The 21,019-nt window shown below is 41.7% G+C and overlaps 1 protein-coding gene across 40 annotated transcripts in view; it reads right to left on the bottom strand.

Annotated features, from left to right (window-relative positions):
* tcf7l2 (transcription factor 7 like 2) overlaps positions 1 to 21,019 on the bottom strand; it is a 120,781-nt gene that overhangs the window by 22,045 nt on the left and 77,717 nt on the right. For 35 of the 40 annotated variants that reach the window (XM_054767564.1, XM_054767565.1, XM_054767559.1 and 32 more), the window contains 2 exons: positions 4,094 to 4,226; positions 2,161 to 2,263 (listed from right to left, as the gene is read on the bottom strand). In XM_054767564.1, coding sequence (XP_054623539.1) covers positions 2,161 to 2,263; positions 4,094 to 4,226 — 236 coding nt within the window. The remainder of the gene's footprint in view (positions 1 to 2,160; positions 2,264 to 4,093; positions 4,227 to 21,019) is intronic. The other 5 variants (XM_054767534.1, XM_054767539.1, XM_054767573.1 and 2 more) reach the window with 1 other exon arrangement.

Genomic DNA, 21,019 nt, shown 5'->3' with positions numbered 1-21,019 from the left:
TGTAAATTTATACCAAAATAAAGTGCGACGAATCAAAGGGGCGCCGCGGCCGCGCTCGGGGGCCCTTTCTCGGTATTTAGATCGCGGTGAGAAAAACATTAAATTAACAGAGCTTAATTTGTAGCCTTTTGTCATATTAACAAGTGTTGACAAGAGTTACCGAGGGAGAGTCCCCGTGCGGGATTGTGGGTAAAACGTGGGCAATCACGCTTTGTTACTCTAATTTGACCCTACAGAGACATGCTAACTAGGATTCGGAAGGAAGACGTCGGGATTTGGCGGTTGAGAAACGAGCAAAGTTAGGAGTTAAGGTTCTCATCGCGGGTGTAACGGTACATGTATTCATAATCGGAGGTTTCAGTACGGTATACAGGCGTACCAAGTTCCCAAAGGGAAGACATTACGTGTGGGATAGGAAGTGTCTACTTCCTAAAAAATACAGTGCCAAGAGGAGACTCACTTCCGTCATTAAAAGTCTCCTGTTACTATACTTCCACCAATAAGGAATTTCAGGGGACCCCGGCATATTAGCGATTCAGCATTTGCGACCATATATATTCAGATTTTTTATCCAAATTTAGTTTTTTCTCTGGAAATAGGGAGTTTTCATTCATTAACCACAAGTGGGTAACCATTTATAAATATGTGACAATACAGGTACAATGTAAAGCATACATGTACCACTGTTAGAAAGCACACCATGTTTACATGTTTATGTCTTCATGATTCACTGATAATGTTTTTTCATCAAGCGTTGAGATTTCTTTGAGACTTCTTTTGGCAGTCCTTGAATGCACCATAGTTGCAGCGAGGTGAACACAAGTTAACATATGATGGTAAGTCATTACTGGAATTACTACAGGCAAACTGTGGATTATGTAGATGTGGCTTGGAGAAACGCCTTCTCTAGCCTGCTATCTTCTAGCACTAGCCTGATGACCAGGCTAAAGGCTACACCGTGGATCAGATTTCATCTGTTCATCACTCATCTTCATTAGTGATGAGTACCTATTCCTTTTATGTTTTAAATGCGTTTAATAAGTGTGTAAGGCATATTTAGGTCTTAAACCTGGATCGTGTTGCAAGTGAACAATGGCAATTGAAGAGAGAAGGGAAGGGTTCTGCAGTTGAATCTAATCTAATAATTCCAACAGTCACTTTTATTGCAAAGGTTGATCCCAAATCAAATGATCAACATCAAGCTGTCAGGAAGGTTTGTAGAGTGGGAGCACTTTAATGGGCCTATCATTTCATTGCGGTTTTTCACAATTTGCTGGTGGTCCCGGATCATACCCCTGCAAAAAGCGGGAGATTTTTATTAATTGAAGAATTACCTACTAGAATTTTTTCATGTTTCATTAAAGCAGCGGTGTCCAAAAAAAAAATCATTTTAGTTGAATAAAGTAGAAATATATATATAAGGTGTTAGTTTTTAAAGTTGTAATATTATAAGAAACAAAAAGACACCGAATAAAGTTATAATTTTTTGAAAATTAGGTTAAATAAAAAGTTATATTGTTATGCGAATAATGTCAAAAAATTATGGGAATAAAGTCAGAATTACGAGAAGATGTAATATCACAAACAAAACAAGGTTGTAATTTTTGGGAAATTGGGTTTGACAAAAATGTTTCATGTTGTGGGATTAAAGTAAAAATATTATGAGAATAAAGTCATAATATTAAGGGAAGAAAATTTACAAAGAAGAACAAAATGCAGCAAAAATAGGGGAAAAGCAAAGACAGAAGTTCATACTAATAATAGGCTTTTTTTAAACCTATATCACAAAGCTGAGATGCAGTTTTTTCTTTAAATATATATAACCTCTTAGCATATCGACATGTTGCTTTACAAAATATCAAAGTGGCCCTTACATCCTTTAATTTTTCACTATGTGGCCCTCGCTGGAAAAAGTTTTGATGCCCCTGCATTAGTTACACATCTGCTGAGCATTTTTATGTTTTGCATTCTGTTCCCCCACGGTACCCAAAATGAACCAAACCATGATCTTAAACCGAGGTATGTACTGAACCACAACTGTATCCCCTTACCGCTGCACCTCTACTGATTACCCCTATTGATACACAATGCAAACCATAGAATGTGGAGGCTTTTTTCTCATAAAAGTACATATCGTAAAAAAAAAAATGGTTTGCTTACTGTGGTACTAACCATCCCAGTGGATGGGGGATCTGGCCTACGGTGCCAGGTGACAGCGGATAATAAGGAGATATATCTGGAGGATGCGGAGGCCTTGGAATTCCTGCAGCAAAAAACATGAGCACAGAGGAGGTGGACAGACAAGACGTAAGAATCTTTTGTCACAATTCCGTCTTTGTTGAAAGTGTGGCACATCACAGATGGGAAGAAGGAGAAGTGGAGGAGGAGGAGGAGGAGGAGGAGGAAGGCTTGTTGCTTGCTAAATCACACTTCCTGATCAAAGGCCTCGGAAGGCAACAGCGGCAGAGGGTGTTTGCATGAGGCAGAGGGGAAAGAGGTGAAGAAAGGCTGGGGAGGGGGGCCAACAACAACACGATTCTTGTCATATTTGTCTCACGAATTGGGACATTAACAATATAAAATGACGGAGGTTTACAAGTTAACAACAGTATCCTTACGGCTGTGATCACACAGAGGTGCCTGTCATCAGCATAATTCCATATACATGAATACAATAGTGGAAATAGACAGCTGTTATCTCACACCAACAATGAATTAATCTAATTTAGGCTAATTGGTGACTACATCAATTGTCTATCTATTAAAGCGGGACAGCCAAAGTTCTTATTTATTTAGTTAGGCAGTTGATTAGTTTAGTGTGAAAGAACTCAAGGGTCTTGACCTCAAACCCACCTCAGACAAAACAAAAAAAGTTCTCTTTAATGGCGCTAGCTTTCCTTCCTCCTTAACAGCGCTCGAGTATAGCATAATACAATTGAAATACTTAGTAAAGACAAGCAGTCAGAAGTTGCATTGGTCGTAAATCAGGAAAGTCCTATCCAAATCGATAAACAGACCCGTCAAATTCTAGCGAGCATCACTTCACAGATGATGGTCCTCATCTGCAGAAATGAGAGTAAGAACTGATTGATTACTCAAAGACGGAGTGCACTACTTGGCTGCAAGCAGCAGAGGCGCTGTTGATTCAATCTCAACTTCTTTCTGAAGAAGAACAAACACAACGTCAAATATGGGGCATTGAGCTCCTCTGGAAGGCATTCTTCCTATCAGTACAACACTGGCATTAGAAAATATATATTTTTAATTGATCAATTGACTTCTTAAAATATTGACATAATGAAGCATAAAAATAATGCAGATACGAGTAAAGAGAAGCCAATGTTAGCTTTGGACTGAATCATAGCAAGATCGGTTAATGCTAATTAGCTAGCTAGCAAAAGTCATATAAATTCCGGACAATGGTTGGAGGTGCAAAATTATGATGCAAAATGTTCCCGAACTACAAATCGTTGGTGATATCATCACTGGGACATGATTGACTTTAAATTTCTTTGGAATAGTATCAAACTGAACATAAAAATAGGAATACCTTTAGTTAAGTCAGCTCAGTTTCCACTGTACATTCTGAATAAATAAACATGTCCTGTCCTCGCAGTTTATATGAAAAAGAACACAAGAGACACATTTGCAGGTTTCGTCTTCACCACCATTAGGGCCGCCTTTCCACAGTGTGACCAAGCAAAACCTCCATTTTGAAAAAAAAACTTCTGTTACAAAAGCCACACAACCAGCCTAATATGGCTCATTAATAAATTAAGTCCAAATAGACCGTCCCATTAAGCAGTACATTAAACAGCAGCTGGCACATTATTCTGCACCCCATTTCAAGGCCAACGTAATAGGGTGATATTACCTAAAACGCCAACTAGAGACGAATAAAAAGCATTCAGTTAGTCTCTGGGTGAGTGAGGCCAAACAAGATGCAATGACGGGCATTGCGAAAACGGCGAGATCAAGAGGTTTTGGAGGTTGGACAGTCCAAATACCCTTAAGTTTGTGGGGCCTTTTAACGGCAAAGACAGTCTTGTGAAGTTATTTTTGTATGCATCTCAAGTGTCGACTTCCCACGTACCTGTTTTGGGGTCCACGTCTGTCTGTAGGTGTGGTGGTGGGTTTCCCGGTGTGAAGTGCTCATTGCTGTAGGTGATCAGAGGTGTGAGAGGGTGCACGTGGTGAGGGTGCTGAACCACTGGAACCTTATTAGACTGGGCAAGACAAGAGAAAAAAAGAGGCAAGCGTTAATATTTGGGAGAGAGGGAGAATCTGCAAATAAGAGGTGTCACATTCCTATTCGCCAAACCGCTGAGCCTCTGTGAAAACAATGCGGTTTGTAATTAAAAACACTTCTCTGCGGTGTCACCCTGGAATCCAGTAACGATCTACGAGGCCCTGGAGGGTTGCCACTTCCCATTTCCCCCGATGTGTGATGAAGCACTTTCTAACCACAGTAATCGATCTTCAGCAAACCACCAAAAATCAAGACAGCGCATGTAAATCCAGTCTTCAACACTTGGCTCTCCCCCTGAATTTAGTTCTTGGGGGCGAGGTCTGTATCATGAGGAGAAGACAGGAGAGGCTGAAAATCCATTTTGCAATTTTTGCCAAATTACTGTTGGCTATGTAATCGTCTCATTGTGCTCCTAAGTGGCGCAACCCTGCTTCTGCCTCCCTTTTTTTTTTTTCAATTACCCAAAGATTACAGTGGCGCTTTAGGGATGTGCTGCCATGGGCCCCCACCCCCTCCCATCAAGCCTGGCCTGGGACAGTCCCCCCAGCCACCACATTACCAGATTAGAGCACTGCTGTAGATTAGGCTGGTGGCTTTCGCCTCTTTAACTACTCCTTATCCTGCCCTCAGCAGTCAAAGAAGCAGCACTAATCAGGCTTATCATAACATGGATGATATGTTCAAGGGTGCGGGTGGTGGCAGAGAGGCGGGGCTGAGGTGCTGGTCTCTTATAGGCACTCACATGCCCTCATTAGTGACTTAAACCCATGCATAAAGAAAAACTGTGGGACATCTCCGGCAGTAGTTGCTGTCAGGGGGCGGCGTGCACCCGGGGGCATGTACCAAGGGGGGTGGACAGGGCAGAGAGATTGGGGTAAAATGACCATCTAAAGCTGAAGTATGGAGAATCTATGGTAGGATGTGTGCAAGCCCTCTCTATAGCAGGAGAGAATTGGGGGAGGGTGGTGGTGGGGCATTCCCAATTGCCATGGTCCCAATGAAAGATTAATGAACCCCCGCAGAACTCCAGGGAAGCAGCGAGACTCCTGGGACTCATTCACAGCCCGAAGCTGAAAAGGCTGAGGAGGAGCGGTGGGGCTGAGAGGGGAGACGTATATATGTGTTTGTAGGGGCTGGAAAGGGAAGGAAAGTGGGGGGGGAGTCGAGATGGAATGGCATTTGTTTGAAAGAAACACAAACCAAGGCGCTGCTGATCTGATCTGCACATCCAGAACAGACAGATGATGGGGGGCGGGGGGTAAAGACAGCTGCCGCATGCAGCTGACGAGTCCTGTCGCTCTTACTCCCTTACTCTCACTCCTCTCTTCCCTCACCTCCTAACCTCATCCCTCGGGTAATGATGTGAAAGAATGTTGTCGATTCTTCATCTGCGCTCTGAAAAGCTTTTCTCGTGGCCATTCGAAGGGAAAGGGGCTTTTGTCCAGAGGTTTCGGCCATTGAGAGAACAGTTCAAAATGCCTGAGATCAAACTTAAAGAGAGGTCTGAAAGAGTTACAAACCTGCGGATTTACATCAGAAATCCAGTTTCCACCAAGCAGGACTTGAGTATAGTTCAGGATTTACACTGACAAAAAGGTAGCGACATTATGGGTTACCCACTGCAAGGGTACTGGTACCTCAAGGGTGGCATACCCACTGGAGTCCACTGATTGGTGAACAGAGAATCATCAAGACAGAGACTGGAAAGGGAAGGACCGCTTGTCTTCTTGCCAGATACCTAAAGGAAAGGGAAACAGTTTACTTTCCCTTTCCATGCGGCCATCTCAAGTAGTCTCCACTCTGGTTGCCAATGACGCGGAACCCTGTGGTCCCTGCAGGGAGAAGGCCCTGGCCAGCCCTGTTTGCTTCAACACCAACAAAGTGCCACCAGACAAAAGCAGGCAACGTGGGAGGCTTCTCCACAAGGGTAGAAGAAGGGAAAAACACACTTCCTGTCCCTTTCCACCCCCGTTGACGAGCAACTTTCTCCGCAACAAACAAATATAGCATCAGACAATACGACTCAGCGCTGTTGTGTCCAGCTTTTCAAGTCTCCAAAAAGACATTTACAAGACCCTGAAGACAATTTGAAAGTACACATGCATCTGTCACTGAATACGCAGACTTCCTCTTTGTCCAGGATGTACAGGGCGCCTGCCTGCTGCTGCTGCTGCTGAATAAGTCAGGCAACACGCTTGAGTACAGGCGTGGGATTTGCCAACTCTTGTTCTCTTACTGATATGGCCACTGGTGCTGTTTATTCACCGTTCTACTCCTACTTACAGCTGTGAGCCTTATATACACTTGAAGACTCACTTTTTCTCAAGCCCTGTTTCCATCAAGCACTGTAGCACTTTTTGGAGCCCTGCTAGTCTAAACCGTACCATGGCGTGCTAAAGTGTACAAGCTTTAAATTCATAGCAATGAATTACTCTATTTTAGAAACAGCAGGATGACCGCCAATTGTAAAAAGAGCCTCTGGGAGTGGTCAAAAATATGTACTGCTTTAAGTCTGACCTCCAGGGAGAGGAAAAAGGGTGGTGTCACAGGAGGTAGCCAAGGGGATGGAGTAAAACAAAAGGCTAGGGAGACAGAGACGTGGAGGCTCTGGACAGGAACAAGCTGTTGGCCTTTCATTTCCGCCTGGTGGCACCTCGTAGGGCCCTAAATGTGAAGGGGTTGACCTTATGGGACCCTGGGGGGGCCCGAGAAAGTGGGGGTGCTCTCTACTAAAGCTGCCTTTTCTTCTGCTTTATGTCATGATATGATGAGCTGTCACAACAGCCCGTCGAGCACTAATGAGCTGCAAGTGAGGCTAGGGCAGGAATGAGGTTGAGGGATTCGGGGGATGACGATGACGATGATGAAGATGGCGTGACAGATTGGGTTCCCTCTTAGGCCTCTCACATTCCGAAGTGGGCTCGAGCAGAAGGTGGCCCACGTCCAAGGCAGGACAAACAAAACTATTAATAATAAATATATGTCAGCCTGTGAAAAATTGTTTATTCACAACTATTTTTCCTTAGGAGAGCACCCCTTGTGGAGGTTTCAGATCAACCACTGCTCACATGCAAGTCCTGAGATTCAAGCAGACAATTTAAAAGAATACTTAAGAGCGTAACGGCGATGGAATATAAATGGCTGAGACAAATTCAAGGCTTATCTGAGGCTTATAACAGATAATATTTCTCGGTCAATCAGTGCAGGAATGATCCGGAATTGTTGACTGCGGAGAGGATGCATCTCCGAGGGCAAAAATGGGGGCTCCGGAGACCACAGTATGTTTTATTGAACTTAATTATTCACTTTACAGCCGTGACATGCCGACTGCTTGATCTGAGCGCAGAACAAAAATATTATGTGGGCCAGAGCCTTTGCGCCCCCTACCCCCCGTCGGCCCCCATCCTAGAGTTCCTTTTTGCTATAAGCACTCAGTTCACTTGTCGTCACTCATTTTTCCTGCTTCCCACATCTTTGATAGTCGGCACATCAAATGGAATGGCAGAGAGGACATGTTCTGATGTGTCACACATAAATAAAGCTGCGCACAAGTAGCTTAAATATGAAGTGCTATTTGGTGGAAGTGTTGACAAATTGACTCCCGGATGCACGTTTGTTAAAGCTCTCTCTCCATTCGTCTTTTCAACATAAACAGCCTCTTGAGCTCTTGTACCTGAGTTAAACGGGCGTCTCTGAGAGGTGATATTGTGTGGATACGGCAGTGAAGAGCGCAAGTGAATTCCGCCTTTTGAAATGCAATCAGACCCCGCAGAATTTCACTTGAAAGGCTGGCAATCAAGAGTTTGAATTGGGTGCCGACAAAAGAATATGTTAAGCTGTCAGGTTCTTATTTTTTGTACATTTCATTGATAAGGCATGATCAAATAAGGTTTTGTCAGGTAAATAATATCACAACATGGCATTTTAAATGTGTGAGAAGCAAATGAGTATGTTTACATTGTCACATAGAGCACTTCACAAACATTTAAGAAACAGGTGACCGCCCCCCTTCAGCCGACCCCTAAACTGTCAGACGAGTGCTTAAACCAGGAGCCCTCACTCAGCTGCTCAGACTGAGATACCAGCAACCCACCCTCAGGACTCCCAACTCGGCTTCTGTCTCCTCTGACCCGGCAGGGGATCCATCCCGCAGGTACATGAGCCCCCCACCCCACCCCAGCTCCCGCTGAGGAGAAGCTCTTTTTTTGAAACCCTTTAGCCACTTCTCTCCTTGCTGTGCTCATGAATGCATGTGTGGGTTAAGTTCATCTCTGTTTTTACACTGGCTGACCATTGTTCTCCAAAGGTGTTAGTCATTTGAGCAGCTCTCAGGCAGGGTCTGCGGCCTACCTCTCATAAGGCCCCCCCACCCCTTCCTGCTACCAGGCACCTCATCTATGCATCAAGTAAATCTCGCAACATGGCTTTTAAAATGTCAAGTACAGCACTATGCAAACATTAAAAAAGCAGGTGACTGCCCCTCTTCCACCGTCCCCCAACTTGTCAGGGAGGTGCTAAAAAGGGGGAGCAGCTTTACTCACCCAGCTACTCAGATTGGGATGCCAGCAGCTCACCCTCAGGACTCCTGTCTCCTCCGGCCCGGCCAGAGATCCATCCCACGTGTACATGACCTCCCAACCTATCCTCATCCTCCCCCCTATGCCGGAGAGAAGCTCCCTTTTCGGAGCCCCTTTAGCCACCTCTCTCCTCGCTGTGCTCGTGAATGCATGTGTGGGTGAACTTCATTTCTCTTTTTACACTCACTGACGGCTGACCATTGTTCCCCAAGAGTGTTAGTCATTTGAGGAGCTCTCTAGCATGGACTGTGGCCTACCTTTCATAAAATGCCACCAGACCCCCCACCCCCTCCCACCCAGCGACCAAGTGCCTCATCCATCCATCATTTTTAACCACAGCTCTTCTCCTGGAAAGTTTTGATGCCGGTGACAAGAAGTAAGGAAAAAATGACCTAGGGGTAGCTTATACATTCATCCAGACGGAAAAAAATCCCTTCTGTAAGTGTTGGGTGGGCGGAGGCGTTTCTGCGGTGCCTCCAGGACGCCCAGAGACCAACCGGCAGCATGAAAAGATACAGCTACTAGGTAAAAATACACAACATTATCCACAAAGGGAGGTCAGTCCCCACTTTTCCCCAGAAAGAGTCTGGCAAGCATCTATTTCTTTAAGTAATACTTTATAGTGGATCTTCTCACCCAAACCCACAAGGCCACAAAACCCCCTTCACTCTCTGAACAGTCTTCACCTGATCCAAACTTTACTCACAAAAGTAACAAAAGAAAAGTGGACAAATTAAAAAGCCTCAAGAAAAATATACAAAATAATCAATAAAATATCATCGATAGTAGTATTAAGAATTTAAATAATAATTTAATTGATTAAATGATTTTTGGGAAAGAAACAATACAATAACATGTTTTTTTTAATTATACAATTTTTTTCCCCACATACCTTAATGACCTAACATCAAACCTCGGAAAGAAACTTAACCATTATGCTGACAAATTAAATATTTATAGAATAAATTATTTAAATTTGTGCCCTGTATTTCTCTTTCCCACAATATATAGCCATACTCTGATTATTAGGATTAAGCTAAAATGTACATATGTAAATATGTACATAAGTAATACATAAATGCTGGAAATTAATGTATTAATTAGTTACATGCAATGAGAGCTTTGGACATAGCACATTAACTTTTAATTTCTTTCAGCAGTTGCATACTTAAAAAAAGAAAAAAGAAAAAAAAAAACGAAAAAGGTGAATTGTTCTTGTGAGCATCCCACCCCGTGCCAGGCCTCCTGCAGCCTTGTCCCGAGGCCCTGAAAAGGAAAACAAAGCCCAGGGAATGTCCTTTTCCGCACAATAGCGCAGGGCCTCCAGCTTTGACAAGTAAAAAAAGCCCTCGACAAGACGGTGGCTAATTGCCTGCCCTCCCTCCATTCAGCCGGGGCCCGCCACCTCCTTTTGTCCCACGTGCGCTTTCTTAAGTGATGGACAGCTCGTGATCGCATAAACAAAACAACACAACAACAAAAAAATGAGGGAGGGGGGCGGGAGGAGATAATATTTTCTCGCTGTAACTGAACGGCTATATGAAAAGCCAAAGGAGGAGGTAAAACTTTAACAAAGCAGGGAACACACCGGCCAGTGACTCTTTAAAATTAGCAGTTATTGTTAAAAGTAATTTAAAATGAGCTCTGCTTCTTCCTACTTCTTTTCAGAATAGAACTGTAATTATGTAATGTTGTTGGAAATTAACAAACCATAACAAACAATTAAATGGACAGTAAGAATAAACAAAAAATTGAAAATCAATACATTTTTAAAAGATTTTGGCCAATTACACTTAATTTTTAGTTATTTAAAAAAATTATCACATTTGCCTAAAAAATACAAATCAATATTAAAATATTGTTTCAAGTTCAAACACAGCAGGACTAAGATAAACTATCCAAATTACTACAATAATAGATACTAATTGAACACTTGATAAACAAATATCATTAATAGACAGCTTCATTCATTTAAATTGTATTTAATTGTAAAGACAAACAGATGTTGAGATTGATGCCTTGGAATAATAACACGGTGGTGTCAGGCTGTCAGGACAAAGCAATCAAACACTGCCTTTCATTACCCAAATTGTCAATCTGTCACTTAGTAACATAAGTGTTATAAATTGCACGGTCTGGAGAAACAGCCACAAATAAAACCAGTCCTTATGTAATATTTAAAGCCAAGCAAGCAACTGTTATTGTCAAGAAGGTAAAAATAAAAAAAAAGCCTTACCATTTAAAAGAGCTGTATTTGGGATGCTGCTCTCTTCCTGGTTAAAACAAGCATGCTGCCACTCGCGCTCGTGCACAGACTCCAAGCAGACTCCCACCACCATGTCAGCCACTAATCCACTGGGGGGCAGCACCTCATCTACAGCAGCCCCTTTCGCTAAATGCCCCGATGGGGTAAGCCGATAAGAGAAGGAAGGGGGCCGGCAGAAAACCCAGCCAAGGAGCACCGGAGGTACTCGGCGGCAGCGGAAGCCCTTCGGATTCAGGCTGCTGCTTGCCGTCTCCGTGTCCGCCGGGGTTCCCTTCTCCTCTCTCCCCCTCGCACATCTTCATCATATCCTCCCCTTCACCTAATAAGCCTCTTTTGTGTCCTCTTTCTTTGATAAAGAACAAGAAAAGAAGAGAGGCTTTCACTCACCGGCTTGGCAGACATAAGGCGAGTGGAGTGGAGTCTTTAGGAGTTGCCCTAACTTGGCTAAACTCAAGCAGCGGGGTGTCCGCCGTCATGTCATTAATCCCCCCCGAAAAAAAACTAGCCACGCTCCATTCTCCACGAGTCACACTAAATTAAAATGCACAAAAATGAAGAACGGAGGGGAAGGAAAACGCATTCCGATTGCAGAATTTCCGCCCAAAAAATGCGTCAACGACAGGCGGACAAAAGCTGACGTTTAGCAACAAAAAGAGGCGAGCGTGGCTTTGCAGCGTGTACACTTCCAACTCTTTCAAGACAACTGGAGTCAAACTCAAACATAATGACAAAAACAAAATGAAAAAATAAATGCAAACAAGCGCTCGGTCAGGCAAAAGAGAAAAACGTCCGCCAGCCAACTGGCGGCCGGAAGAGAAGGAAGCCCACTCTTAAAGGGTGATCCGAGTGCGCAGCCACGATACCACCGCTGTGAGCCTTTCAACCGCCGCAGATAAAAAATGACTATTGATCTTCAAATGGTGATAATTGAAAAGATCAAAAAGATTAAATAAACAACAGCATACAACGCACACAAAAAAACGACGCAAGAATGCGCTGACTTACCATCTTTTGTTGCCAGTTTTTGTTTAAATAAAAAAAAATGTGCTCAAAGAAGAAGCAGCAGCAGCGGCATTGAAGGTGTCAAATTTTCCTCGCCGCCTCTTGATCGTATTACTTCCACCGTCCTGCTTTCCAATGCGTCTGAACTTTTTCCCTTTCTCTTTTATTTTGTTTGTGCTACCTAGCCCTTTTTTCCCCCCTGCTTTAAGACTTTAAAAAGCCTCGCGCTCACTAAAGCAGCACAAATTATCTCGCCACCTTGCTCAGCTCTGATGCTTTGGCCGCTAACTTTGCAAGGCCCTTTTACTACTGCATCAAAATTAGCATTGTCAAAGCACTTAATGAATATTAATATTGTATTTGTCATTGGGAGCTGGCCCATTGCTGAACTCCAAGTCATCCATCAGGGACAAGATTAAGCACACAATTATTTCTGACTGACAGGGACCAAATCTGGAACATTTTTTCCCCCCCCTCCAACAATTTAAAGAAAAAGACACAACATCATCTTAAGGTACCTCCCATGAGAGCCAGCGAGATTAATACACTTTTAATGAAGCAAGATTTCATGCGGCATGAACAGCAGGATACAAAAAATATATCTATACATGGATTTTAACTCATAATTGGGGCTATTTTTTTTTATATTCTAATCACATATTACCATTTTGTTATTAAAAGGAAAACAAGATAAATGTTCTTTTAATGAAGCAAGATTTCATGCAGCATGGTACAAAAAAAAATAATTTACATTTATTTTAATTCATAATTGTAATTGTTTATATCTTACAATCATACAGTATATAACCATTTTTTTATTAAAAGGAAAACAAGGTTACCACACTTTTAATGACGCAAGATTTTATTTAACAAGATATACATTTATTTTAACTCATAATATGCCTTCCATTTTAAGTCATACCTTCCAATATTAGCACACTTTTAATGAAACAAGATTTCATACAAAACAGGGAAGAATTGACTTTTTAATTTCATTTGTAATGTTTTTTCCTATTTTCCACTCATATATTAGAATTATTCTTATACAAAATTAAAACATTTAATAATCTCTTTAGGTTTTTTTTTTTTTGGACAATATATAGATTTTATTTTTTTCCTTTTAACCGTGCACTGTGAGCCAGCGCTTAAATTCATCATGAAACATTTATTAAAAACGGCGGACCCCCGGCAGCTCTTGCCCAGGCTGGCGAGCGCCGACCACCGAGGACCACACATGCAGGCAGGCGGGCCCCCGCCTCAGCACCACCTACTGCAGCATTTCAACTGCATCCAGGAGGGTTTTTTTCTCGGTGGAAAAAAAAGCCTCGTAACAAGGGATGCTCGGCGCTGTCATATGCAGCCTCTTTTCTGCACAAACATGACACCACTTTCTATGTAATTCCAAGCCTTGGAAATGAACGACAACTAAGAACAGTCAACTTTCCGGTGAACACATTTAATTCCAACCTAAATGTCTTTCCTACTTTCAGCACCATCCATCATTTTCCTATCACTGTTTCATACATTTTTTCCTGTTTTTTGACATGGAAGCAACATTCGTTCTCCTGAATTGGAGGTAAACGAGGCAGATGCGGGGCACAAATGCCAGTCGCCCCCCAAGAATCAGCGCCGGAGGTCAATCCTTGGCCTCGACCAGGCGGCCGGCTGACCACCCTGCAGGCTCCCTAATACCATTAGCAACCCTTAGATGAACATACTAAATTGACTTTTGTTCTCCAGGTGCCGATCCGGCTTTCGGCAGTTCAAAAAAAGCGTAAAAAAAAAAAACAGATGGTGTTTAAATTTAAATAACAGGAAAGTTTCCTAATTTGGGCTCATGCCTCCGAAAAGCCGTCGGCCTTGGTCGAATTTTCTTTCGACGTGTCTCACACACACACACACACACACACATCACAAATAACTTAACATATATTTTTCTGTCTATTTCAGTTTAATTTGACATTTAGGACGTATCTGACTATTTCATTTAAAATGGTTTTATTTAGTACATTTTTAATTCATTACATTCATATTTAAATTAGACAACCTTTACATGTATTTCATGTATTACATTGAGAAAATTGTTACATTTGTTATTATTATTTATTCATACCACTACATAACGATTTTAAAGAGGTAACTAAATTTATAATAATTATTTAACATTAATAATAGAATTTTCTAGATAATCAAATATAGCTTTTAAATAATTTAAATATTAGAATAAATGCCAACATAAACAACATGTGTATTATAATTCATATTAAGAAATACTAATTAAAACATTAGTTTTCATTTATTGTGTGAGTCTATATGAGAGTTTTGCTACATTTATTATATTTATTGAATTAGGCAAAGCTGATTTTGTAAAAGAAATAGAGGGTTGTAAGGAGGTAAATTGAGCAAAAACAGTATTAAAAAATATATGTAAAAATAATAATTTTATATTTTTTATAGCATAAAATTATATAATTACAAAAATGTGTATGGTAAGTCACATAAATAAATAATGCACATTCAGACGGTATGTTTTTTTTTAAGTTAAAGTAAAACACATTTTTTTTTTCAAATTGTTAGGATGTTCATTAGGCGCACCCAAAATGCAGAACCCTGCTGCAGAGCGCCTAAAAACCAGGTCCAAACCAAGGGGGAAGAGAGAGCCCGTCCCTGTGTCCCAGCATGATCACATCAGCGCCACTATCAAATTAACTGTGCAACTTTGAAAGGTATTGATCTGCTATTAAGACGACTAGTGAACTTGATGAAGTGAGTGCTGTAAGGTGACTCGGAGGAACTTCAAAGTGTCGCAGCCCGCCACATACAACGAGGCCTCGCTTTGATCCAGAGACACTGATTGCGAGGACAAGTAGGCCCCCTTCAAGAGGAGCACCGGCTAACCCCCACCCACCCGAGCTCCGTCGCCCAAATTCGACTCATTTTTACTTCTTTTTGTAGGGACAAAAAACGGTGCTTCCATCATAAAAAAAAGATGTATTTTTTCAGATTTTCCTGCAAATCACAACACACGTGCGCACACACACACACACACACTCCCAGTTGGTAACCTAATAGATGTTCAATACAGGAATTGACTGCTGAGACTTCTTCCTACTCTTCTTCGGATAAATGTGATATACTTCAGTGGAAATCTGTAAATAAACTAAACCATCACCACAAAGTAAAAAAACACCACTCTTCTAGACGGGGACAAGGATGGAGCGACCGACTACTGGCATTAAAATTCAGCGGCGATAAGACGGGGATTCTTCATGCCAAATGTGGCATGTAATAAGGTGCACAATGAGAGAGACAAAGCAGAGTGGGAGATAGCGCCGCTATTGTGCACTGAATACACCCTCCCCTCCCAAGTCTCCACACGCACACACACTTTGCTTAAGGCACACAACATTAAATGCGGTGCACTGCCAATCACACCTGACCCTTTTTTGTTTATTTATTTATTTTATTACACGTTGTGCCACTGGGTGGAGGTAGCAGCTAAGATGGAATCACACACTTAGCAACAACAAAATCATTCAGGCAAACGCAAAACTACTTTTGATGGTAACCTTGGAACATGTTAAGCACAGGAAGTGAACAACGCAGATGGAGCAGGATTCACTAAGATTGGCTTCTTCCTACCCCTTTTGGACATTGTTAAGCACGTCGAAATAAACAAAACCATTACCAATCATCACCAGGCTAAGCCGCCGTGGCTGTTTAATTAAGAAGGCTAAAGCAGATGACAAATGTGACACGGTTAAGAATGTTTAATGCGCGCTTATCTACCCCCTCGCCTCGTCTCGCCTTGTCCCGCCGTGACAAGTCAGCAAAGCGACAAAACAGCAGTTTCCTGTCAATTGTTTTGACAACTTGCTGCTGTTTGATGGAACTAGAAAAAAGGGGATTCCGCCATGAATCAAATGCAAGCAAATCTGGCTTCACAGCTGTTTATAGCAAACAAAAATGACAGCCTCGCTTAATTATGTATGTGTATATGGTTAAATAAAATGCAATTAAAACCAACGCAAAAAAAAATATCTATTTTCCTTTATCTGAATTGACAAAGACTTCTTTTCCCCGCCATGATCCCTACTGTGTATCAGGCGCTGATGCATATTGCCTAGAGTCAATGTCAAATCCTAGCTCAAAAAAAAAAAAAAAAAATACAGATGGAACAACGCCGTCGGCACATACACCCCTCACACCACCCCACCAGCTTCACCCTCCAAACTTATGGCTTGTAATGTGACAGCGTGAAAGCGGAAACAACACAAAACATTTATACATACAGCATGTCCAGGTGGTCATGGTTTGTGGGGACATATGCTTAAAGTTGCACTTGGAGTAGGAGTAGAAGAAGCCAAGTTTTATGAATCCTACCCCTTTCTCCATGTATCAGCAATCATTTTTAAGACTAGATAGATGGCTAACGCGGAAAAAAGAAAGAAGAAATAATAGAAGTGTTACAAAAAATTTAAATGAATAAATAGAAAAATGTAAATTAACAATTAAAATAAATACATGCAGAAACAAATACAATTAATTAAAATAAAAATAAAATAAATAAAAAGATGAAAAAGTAAATGAACGTATAAATAAAAATTTAAATATAGGAGAAAAAAAGGTTGCAGAAACATTGTGTAATGTTTAAATAAATGTACAGTACATTTAAATAAATGCAAGCTATAGACTAAGCAATAACTTACAAAATAATGATAAATGAATGGAACCAGGATGAGTTACATGTCAAGATAGAAGAAAAAAAAATGGAGGAGAAAAGAGGAGGAGGTGGGTTAAAAAAAAAAAAGAGCCCCACGCCACGAGCATATATAAAAGAAACCTTCACCAATTAGTGGGGAGAAACGGGAGAGGGAGCTGCTGCTGCTGCCGCCGCCGCCGCATCGGCACTCAAAGAGCCAGGCCTCGCGGCGAAGCTGTCATGTCGGCAGGATTGATCAACAGGCCCGTGATTTCTAATGGCATGTTGTCATGAAGCTGCAGCCATGGGGAGCCACCTGCCTCAGTCCTCACCCTCTCAGTGCGTGTGTGTGTGTGTGGGGAAGAGAGGGGGTGCAATACAGCATATTTCTGTATATCTTTTTTTTTTTTTTTTTTTTTTTTTTAATACTAACAATCTGAAAATACTCCTCCCACTCCAACGCGGTCTACCTTGTCTTGGTCCCTGAAGGTTGAAGAAATGTGCCATCTTGGATTTTTTTGTGCATTGTGCTCACGCAGCACAACCAAGATAAGGCAACACAATCAGGCGTGCAAAATACACACACTGCCTTGTGTATGTGCAAAAAAAAAAAATGTTAGAACTCAGGCGGTACTATGCTTGCAAAACATACAGTCGCAGAAATGTGTAAATCTACTGCAACGCGGCGGCTAGATAAAAATACAGTACATTTTGTTGTGAAACAAGAACAGACGATGGAAACAGGGAGACGGTACCACAATAGCTACAAAGCATGTAGTCGCAGGAAAGACTACATGTATGGCAACACAATGGGCTCATAAATACACAGTACGCTTAGTTTGGAGTGGAAATGTATAAACCTGTGGTACCCTCTGTAAAATATACAGCCCCACTAACATATACTGTATAGTACATCTACTGCAACACCATGGATCCATAACAATACAGGACACTTTGAGTAACAGCAAAGGCAACAAATTGGCTCCAAAACACCTATATACAGCACAGTCACAGGAACGAGTAAATCTACAGCAACATAATGGAGTTATAAAAATACAGGTTGTTGTGTAACTATGGCAACAATGATACAGTACTGTATATAAAGTTAAATGAAAACGCACAGTACAGTGGCAGGAATGTGAACATCGGCTGCAACACAATGCAATCTGAGGAACACAAACATGTACCTCTATGGCATCACAACGAATATACTGTATACAATTTACAAAATATACTGCATAGCAGCAGGAACATGTACCACGTGTAACGGACAGGGGTTGTCACAAGATCTCGCAAGATTAAAACGTGACAGGATTTCCTGTCCCGTGGGCTCCAGCCCTGGGACAATAATAAATAAATGAATTAATCACACAATAAAACGAAAATTAAATCCATAATTTTGCCAGCCTCAATATATTGCCATGTGCACTCATGTATGTTTTTCTCGTCTCCGCCTCCAAACAGAGAGTTCACTCTGCATTGGTTTCAGCACCCTGGTGCTTTTGTGCCATAGAACTACGGCATGAACAGAGTGAGCCATTCTGTCAGTCATACAGTCAAGATGGCGGTGCCCTGTGTCGCAACATAAGCACTCAGTCTATGGTCAACTTTCCTACTCCTCCTTCTTCTTCTTCTTGCATCCTCCTCTTCCTCAAAACTCGTAGCAAGGTCAACACAAGTTCATATATGTTCGTAAGTAGTTAGTGGAATTACAACAGGCAGGCGGTATGGCTTGTGTAGACGCAGCTTGAAGAAACGCCTTCTCTGACAGCCTAAACCGTGAATCTGATTCATCTGTTATATTGATCATCTTCCATTATCATTCATTAGTGGCGAGTACCGATACATTTTATACTTTCAAATGCGCTCAATAAGTGTGTGAGGCATATTTAGGGATTAACCTGGATTGTGCTTCTATGCGTTTAGCTTCTTAGCGTCCTTCTTTGCAAGTGAACAATGGTAATTGAAGAGGGATGGGGAGGGTTTTGGAGCTGAATCCAGTCAATTTTATTGCCAATTGAATGTCAACATCATGCTGGCAGGAGGATTTTGAGAGAGAGGTGTCAGCCGGCGTAGCGTACATAGTCCGTGCTTGATTAAAGTGTTAAAAATAGACATTTTTATGGCCGTCTCAATTACGCATGTTTATTTGTGGTCTCGGACATAACCCCAGCAAACAGCGAGGATCTACTGTACAGTAACTCTGGCTAGAAAATGTGCAAGACATACAGTCACAGGAACGGGAGCACCGACTGCAACACAACACCGTTGAAAAATACAAACCATTGTTTTGTGTGTGTGTGCGTGTGTGTGCGTGTGTGAACTTTGGGTTTGTTCTAGTATTAAGAGCAACTGCATTTGCTTGTAGCAAACATCCTCCTGTAATATGTCACCAGAGGAGGCAGACAAACAAACAACAACATTGCTTTGCGCTATTTATTTTTTAGCGAAATGTAGCAGTCAAAAAAGCCCGTTTTGAGCCTCAGCGACCAAACAAGGAGGCTCTCTCACCAACAATGGAAAAAGTCAAATAAAAGTTACGCGGCTTGCGAGTTCAAGGTGGCGGCAGCTAGTCGGTGTGCGCGTCACGTACAGTTAACCTTTTTAATCGGGCATGCCTGTGGTCTCATCAGTCGATGAAATTCTTTGCCAGCGGCGGCTTAACCGAGGGACGTGGACCAATAGGACAATATTTCATTGTGTTAGCATTTCAAATGGCGGATGGAGGCCGGCGGGGGGAAAAAGACGCTCGTACCAATCGTTGCCAGCGGAATTAATTTTCTATTCCGAGAATAATGTCCCTTATCCACTATCCTCGAAGGGCTCGACACTGGCAGAGGGAACTTTTTCTTTTCTTTTCTTTTTTTTAATGTTTGGAGGTCTTCAAAAAGAAGGGCAGCTAGGGGCAGTGACCATATAAGGGCTTTAGCTCAGTCCTATTTTAGAAGCACTGGACCGAACTAATCCGTATTACAATTAAAATAAACATTTTACCTGGAAGTGATTTGAGAAATACGCAAATGAATTATAAATAAGTCATCAAAGTAAAAATAAAAGCATATAAGCTAAATTTCTTTTTAAAAGTTGCCAAGTTTGGCTTTGGGCCAGCGCTCAATAAATGGCTCAAGATGGCACGACCCCGGTGGGTGCTCCGATCCTTTTATTTTAGGGGATTTAAGCTCAGGCTCTGTTACACATTGGCCAAACATATGCAGTGACCCCGACTTATATCGGTGCATCTTTAAGGCCGCATCCTTAATCTAACCTTTATAAAGCTTGTGTGCCTTTTCAGACTCAAAACAGCATAAAACACAAGCATTGTTCAGGAAGAAAAAGCTGGTCTTCTCTAAAAAAAAACTGCTTATGCTAGTCCAAATCAGTGAGAAACAACCACCCCCTTGAAAAATGCTCATGGTTTAGTTTATTTTGAAGTACATTGCATGTTTTCACAATTCAACAAGTCCAAAATGAAGTAGGAAGATGCAGTACTTTCTCAGCAGTTACTGATAGTTTGTTTCTTTGCTGCGTTTAAAATGTTTTCTAATAGGGAATAAAAGTGTGGAAAAAAAAAGTGCAATAATTAAGTTAATAGAGCTTGTAGAGGGCTTACTGGGTAATAAAGAATAAATAAAGCAGATAAATTGGACAGAAATAAGTACAGAATATATGAGAAAAAATACCTTCATTAAATAAGAAAAAATAAGAAGTACAGAAATAAGAAGTGACATTTTAGTTTGTTTTAAAGTCCAAATTATCACGCGTTCATTGGTGCTCGGTGTCGATTTCACTCCCCGGCAGACAGACGGGCGTATTGGCAGCCGTCCCCCCATTACACGCTCCTCCGTCGTTCATTGGCGATTCAGTCGACGGAGTCAATCTTATTAACTTCCGCGCTGCTTCACACATGACATTTTGCTTCCATTTTCTCGCCCGACATCAAAAACATCAATTAGCAGCTGGAAAATGGGAAAGCGCGAATGACGGACGCCGATAACGCCGTCTTATTTGAAGCGGGCGGGTAAATCTATTCTGCAGTTTTGAATGTGCTCATTACAATTGCCTTTTCAAAGAAGACCTCCAAATAGCAAAGAAATTAAATTTATCTCGTAGAAATGGCCAGGAATTGTTTTTTTCCAGCCTCTGTCCTTTTTTTTTTTTTAATCCTACGTCTATCTCTCAGCCTCAGCACTGCAAACGCTTTGTGTGTCAAAGCTGCATTTTCT

This window comes from Dunckerocampus dactyliophorus, chromosome 2, assembly GCF_027744805.1.
Source record: "Dunckerocampus dactyliophorus isolate RoL2022-P2 chromosome 2, RoL_Ddac_1.1, whole genome shotgun sequence".
NCBI classification, from domain to species: domain Eukaryota; kingdom Metazoa; phylum Chordata; class Actinopteri; order Syngnathiformes; family Syngnathidae; genus Dunckerocampus; species Dunckerocampus dactyliophorus.
Note: the sequence above shows the minus strand (reverse complement) of the source record. Positions and strands in the feature narration are given on the sequence as shown.